This window comes from Harpia harpyja, chromosome 11 (genome assembly GCF_026419915.1).
Source record: "Harpia harpyja isolate bHarHar1 chromosome 11, bHarHar1 primary haplotype, whole genome shotgun sequence".
NCBI lineage: Eukaryota > Metazoa > Chordata > Aves > Accipitriformes > Accipitridae > Harpia > Harpia harpyja.
Genome location: NC_068950.1, coordinates 1,910,070 through 1,915,407, shown reverse-complemented (window position 1 = coordinate 1,915,407; position 5,338 = coordinate 1,910,070). Strand labels below are relative to the sequence as shown.

Here is a 5,338-nt window from a genome sequence, read left to right as displayed (position 1 = left end):
GGTGGCCCCTAACTTTCAATGATGAAACCATGCACCACTCATTAAAACTTAGTCTGATTGTATAAACTTCAAGTTTATTACTTTTTTTTAAACACAGACTAGTACAAAAGTGTGGTGTGTGCATAGCATACATGGGTAAGCAAATGAACTGTGAAAACTCTGTTAAATGCCCTACCCCTCTTCCCTCCTCTGGCTCAAAGGGGACCATGAGGAGCCCCATGGTGGTGGTCTGTGCCCATGTGTGGGGTGCAGGGGGGGAGCTGCAGGAGTTACAGAGGGCTGGTTCTAGAGGTGACCAGTCCAGCCTGGAAGATCTCTCCTCCCTCCTGACTCCCCTGTGCTGCAGTAAACACAAAAATGGCTTTTACCTCTGTTACAGGCAGTTGCTTGGCAAAGCTTGGCCTGGCTCCGGTCACGGCTCAGCGTCTGCTGAAACGCAGCTTCGGCATTTAGGGCTGGTCTTGGCACTGCCCTGGCTATAAGCTGATTACAGCTACTCCGGGGCTGTCTCTGGGTCTGGTCACTGCTGTAACTCACCTCCTCACACCGCTCCCCAGAGTCTCAGTGCTTGGACAGCGTGATGGAGGCAGGCAGTTGACCTCCATAGTGTTGGAGAACCAGGTAAGGAGTGAGCCTGACTCACTGGGTGTTAAACGAGCTGAGCCCTTAATCTGCCACAGCACAGGCACAACAAAACCTAATACTTAAAGGTTTTCTTAATCCTGCCCATCTTAAATTTGAAAGAAATGGCTCCTGCTTGCTTTAGTTTAGGACTGACTTACTTCTCTAAGCCCTTAAAACATTTGAGTGCTTGAAATGGGTTTCAGCATAGCTCTTGTTCAGCTGCTGGAGTAAAGCAGGGCTGACCTGCCCTGGAGCTCTCTGCTAGTCCATGGCACTGTCAAGAAACACATTTGGACCTGAAGACATTAGTACACTACACAACTAAAGTACTCGAGCTGCTCCAGTCCTGGTCATCAGCTACACAGTTCAGGGGTGTTAGCAAAAACACTGTCACAGGGGATGGGAAGACATTTCCTCTGCAAACCCAACAGTGGTTAAACCTTCAGTGCTTCCCTGGAGGGAGAAGGCCCAGCTTAGCTTGGTAATACTTCATCAGACCTTGACAATACAACATCAGTACAAAAACAAACAAAAATAATCTATGCTATGGTGTCAGGTTCACATTTTTTTAAAAAAAGACAAAAGATTCAAGTCTAACTCGGATTCCTTTTCAGGAAAAAAAAAAAAGCAAAGCTGCAGCTGTGTCAGGAAAGCCTCACCTGGAAGGGCTGGTGCTAAACCTCAGCCCAGGGCCCCACATGCAGCTGTGTTGGCTGTTTAACACAGGCCAGCACAACACAGGGAACAGCTTTAAACCTCTAGCCGCAATCAGAGTTCACAGCCCACGTGCTGGAAGGTGGAAGAAAAGCAGCAACTCCTCCATCAGTGATCACTGTTGCTCAGACGAGGTGGTGCAAAGCTGGGTCCCTGCTGCACAGTACTGCTCCGCTAGCTCGTTAATGGCCTTAAACAGACTCGGTAAGAGCACCGTCACACTATTGCAATGGGCTGGGTACCGCAGCCCACTAAAATAAAAAAAAAAACACACAACACCAAACCCTAAAATGCACAACCGTGTGAACGTGGTGCCTGACGTATCGGGGCTGTAACGCTGTTGCACTGTGCCGAGCCGCCGTTGCCTGATGCTCGGCTGCCATCTGGCTCCAGCCATGGTTCAGGCCAGTGAGCAGGGACATTCACACACACCACCCTGGTCTCATCAATTTGCAAACGAAGTAAATTAACTAACTACTGACTCACAAGCAGGCTAGGGGGGAACAAGATGCCACCGACTCCACTGCACCACATCCCCCTGCTTTACCCTTTTTTCATCAGCCAAAAACCATCCGTCACGCAGCAACCTGCCCCTCGGTCTGCAGCTCCCTGGGGCTGCATTTGGCCACCCAGCACCTCCGAGCCACCTAACACCCCCACCCCAAACCGCCCCGTCGCCAACCACACAATAAAAAAATACCTCAGGCCTGAGTTCCTACAGCGAAACAGAAACCCGCGCACCTCCAGGCTCTGCCTCCCCCGTGGGAAAGGATTCAGTCACACAGAGCCGCAGCGATGCGGCTCGTGCCGTGACACCATACCTCTTCCTGCAGCAGGACCGGAGCCACCGCGTCACCTCCTCCCAGCACAGCCGCGCTGCAGCCTAACCCTGCACCCGAGCAGCAGGGAACCACCAGCATCATTTCACAAAAAAAAAAGAAAAAAAAAAAAAGAAAAAAATCATTTCTTTTTGCACAGAGAAAGCTGCAGCATTTAGCCAAAAAGCTGAAAAGCACAAGCCCCGCTGCTGCTCTCCCGAGCAGGTGCCTCGCTGGCACCAGCAGCAGCTTGGCCAAGCACGAGGGGTCCGGGATTCACGACCTGGTGCTGCCATTGCCCGTGGAGAACGGAAGAGACAACCAGCATCAGACTGGATCATAATCCCGTTAATAGTCTGCTGGCTGCAGCAGATGGCTGCTCGGAGGGCTGAGCACCCAGCTATTACTAAATCACAACTCCAGTAACGATCCCTTCGTGCCAGACCTCCACCCTGGCTGCACATGGAGAAGGGCAGCCCAGGGTGGGCTCCGACACTCCACGCACCACCGGGAAACTCCCTGAACACCAGCACAGAGGGGATTTAACACACTTGGATTTATTCCATCAATCATTCAACATTTCAGACGGGACCCCACGGCACACGCTCCCCCAGCCGCTCCGCTATCTGCAGCCGCACTCGTCCACCACCATGTCCTCGTAGTGCCTCAGCACCACGTTGTCACTGTTATCGTAGTAGAGGATGGAGATCGGGGACAGCCTGACGGGGACGCAGCAGGGCTGGGGGGTCCCCTCCGGGTCCAGCGAGTGCACCATGGTTTGGAGGATGGCGTGGTTGGTGCTGTTCAGCTCTGCCGTCAGGGGAAAGGGACACTCGCCCAGGCAGTAATTAGCCATGTAGCCCTGCGGGGCGATGATCCAGTTCTCCCAGCCAACGTCGCTGAAGCTGATGTAAAGCCGCCGGGGCTTGCAGAGGTTGCTCGGAGTGACGGGGGTGTAGTGAGCGCTTCTCCTCCTCCTGGAAGCCTTGCACTGCTGCTGGCTGAGGGTCACCACCAGGAGAGAGGTGTCCAGGAAGGAGTCGATGCTGGCGCAGAGGTTCTGCGGCCCCTCACCATCGCCGCCGCTCACCGAGATCTCCAGGATCAAGCCCAGATTCCTGCTGCGCGTTCTCCAGTCCATCGCCACCCCGCTCAGGTTGAAGAGGAGAGACTTGTGCAGCTGGGCGAAGGACTGCTCCACCAGCAGCTTTCGGCTGTTCTCATGGGAGGCCATCCCCCGTAGAGACATCTGGGAGGTTTGGTAGAGCCTCAGCTCAAAAACCTGCCCCTGGCTGGAGGCGTGGTAGGAGTTGTGACTGAATTTGATCTCTAGCTGAGCCATCGTCAAGCGCTCGCCCTCCTCCAGCACGGAGAGGTTAAAGTACAGACGCTTCTGCAGACACAGCAACCTCTGGGGCTGCCCGTTATGAATGAAGTGGCCTGACAAAGAAGGAGAAATAGAGGTGGTGGTCGTTGAACCCTGTTACGCTGAGCGGGATTCAGCCTCCCAGCGCTCCAATTTAAGCTCCTGGCTGCACAGCGAGAGGAAGATGGGGCTGACAGAGGCAGACAGCCAAGCACGCCTGCAGTCGTTGGATCAAGATGACAAGGCTGCAGCGAGGGCTATCAGCCCGATGGCACAAACGCTAGCCTGGGCTCCAGCCTGCGGCACTGGGACGCTACAGCCATTCCAGCATCTCCTTTACTTAACATCTTGGTGCACTATTTTTCCCCAGCTGTAAATATCTCCCCCCAGGACAGGGGGGGTTGTTGTGGGTGCTGGCTGTTTGGGATGGAGGGGAAAGGAGGGCAAATAGCAGCAGACTTTAGGAACTGGTAAGCTGCCTGTTTTAGCCAGCCCGAGGTTTCCACTGGAAACCTGGAAACACAAGAGAAGCGAGCTCCGTGGTGTCTCAAGACCTAGAGGACACCGACCAAACAGTTCCCAAGTAACTGAGAACGGCTCAGAGAGGCCACAGGCTGAAGCAGCCAGATGTGCCGCACGGTCAGCCAGAGGCATGAGGACAATAAGGAGGGGGGGGGACACACAGCCAGATGGCCGAGCATCCCATCGCTGCCCCAAGCTGGGTGCTGGTCTCGCTCGCTGCACCCACAGCCCCAGCGGATGGAGGAGTCACCTCCACTGCCGCGAGCCCAAAGGGTCGAGCCAGTCACCTGGGATCAAACCGGCATCCCCGGACTGCATTAGGTGACTCCAGGACAGAGCCTTGCACAGCTCCACACCCTCACCGGCTGCCTTGTCTACTGATTCATTTCTAAACTGTAAATAATTATCTACGACATCCAAAGGGACAAGCGTTCACACAGCAGTGATTTCTCCTGGAGACCAATTCTGGGCACTGCCCTGTCCTCCCCCAGCCTCTCCTACCTACACCCAAGAGACAGAAAAGGAAGGACTGGAGCAAAGTCTCCCAGCCCAGAGATCAGAGGGGCTTCCAAAAGACAGGACCCAAACCACAGAGTTTCTGTACCTTGGTCAGCAAAGACACGGATGATGTTCCCAGGGACATTAAATTCCTCCACCCTACAGGCATCCGCCAGGTCCTTGTTTGTAGAAGGCAGCGTCTTTCTCTTCTGGAAGATCCGCCAGAGCACAGACGGCACAGGAACGGGGGTTTTTGGGCTGGGCTTGGCGCTCAAACCCAAGGATTTTAACAGTAAACTTTCCTGCAAACTTAACTCCATCCCCAGAACCATGCTAAGGAGAGCCCAGGCGAGGCTGGCTTTAAAGCTGGAGAGAAGCTGCATTGCTCTGCTCTCCTTCCTGCAGACAAAGAGCAGCCTGGCCCGGGGACCTGAAGACGGGGGCCAGGGGGGTGTTGATTGCCTGATTGGAGCCTTTGATCTAGTTAGTGCTCAATTAGCCCACAGGGATTCCCAGGATTGGGCAGAGGGTGTGAATGGTCCCTCCAGGCTTCCCAGGACCTGTTAACCCTTTGAGGCTGCATGGCAGGAGGGCAGCTGCCCTCCTCTCTCAGAGCTCCTACAATCTCTCCCACATCTCCACACCATCGAGGTCCAACCACAGTCCTTGGTGGCAGGGAAGAGGCTGTTCTTCCCCACACAAAGCTGCTGGCAAGTCCAGCGCTGCCCCCATCCACTGTGGACATCCCACCCAGATCCAGGAGGCGGCACTGACCGGGATCTCCTCTTGCTCCCTC

The 5,338-nt window shown here is 54.6% G+C and overlaps 1 protein-coding gene across 1 annotated transcript; it reads right to left on the bottom strand.

The window, feature by feature from the left end:
- Positions 1-2,322: 2,322 nt before the first annotated feature.
- GDF1 (growth differentiation factor 1) lies at positions 2,323-5,185 on the bottom strand. The gene is made up of 2 exons (XM_052802664.1): positions 4,649-5,185; positions 2,323-3,596 (listed from the first exon to the last, which is right to left on the bottom strand). The coding sequence occupies exons 1-2, from the start codon at positions 4,923-4,925 to the stop codon at positions 2,779-2,781; spliced, it is 1,095 nt and encodes a 364-aa protein (XP_052658624.1). The 5' UTR covers positions 4,926-5,185; the 3' UTR covers positions 2,323-2,778.
- Between the last annotated feature and the right edge of the window lie 153 nt (positions 5,186-5,338).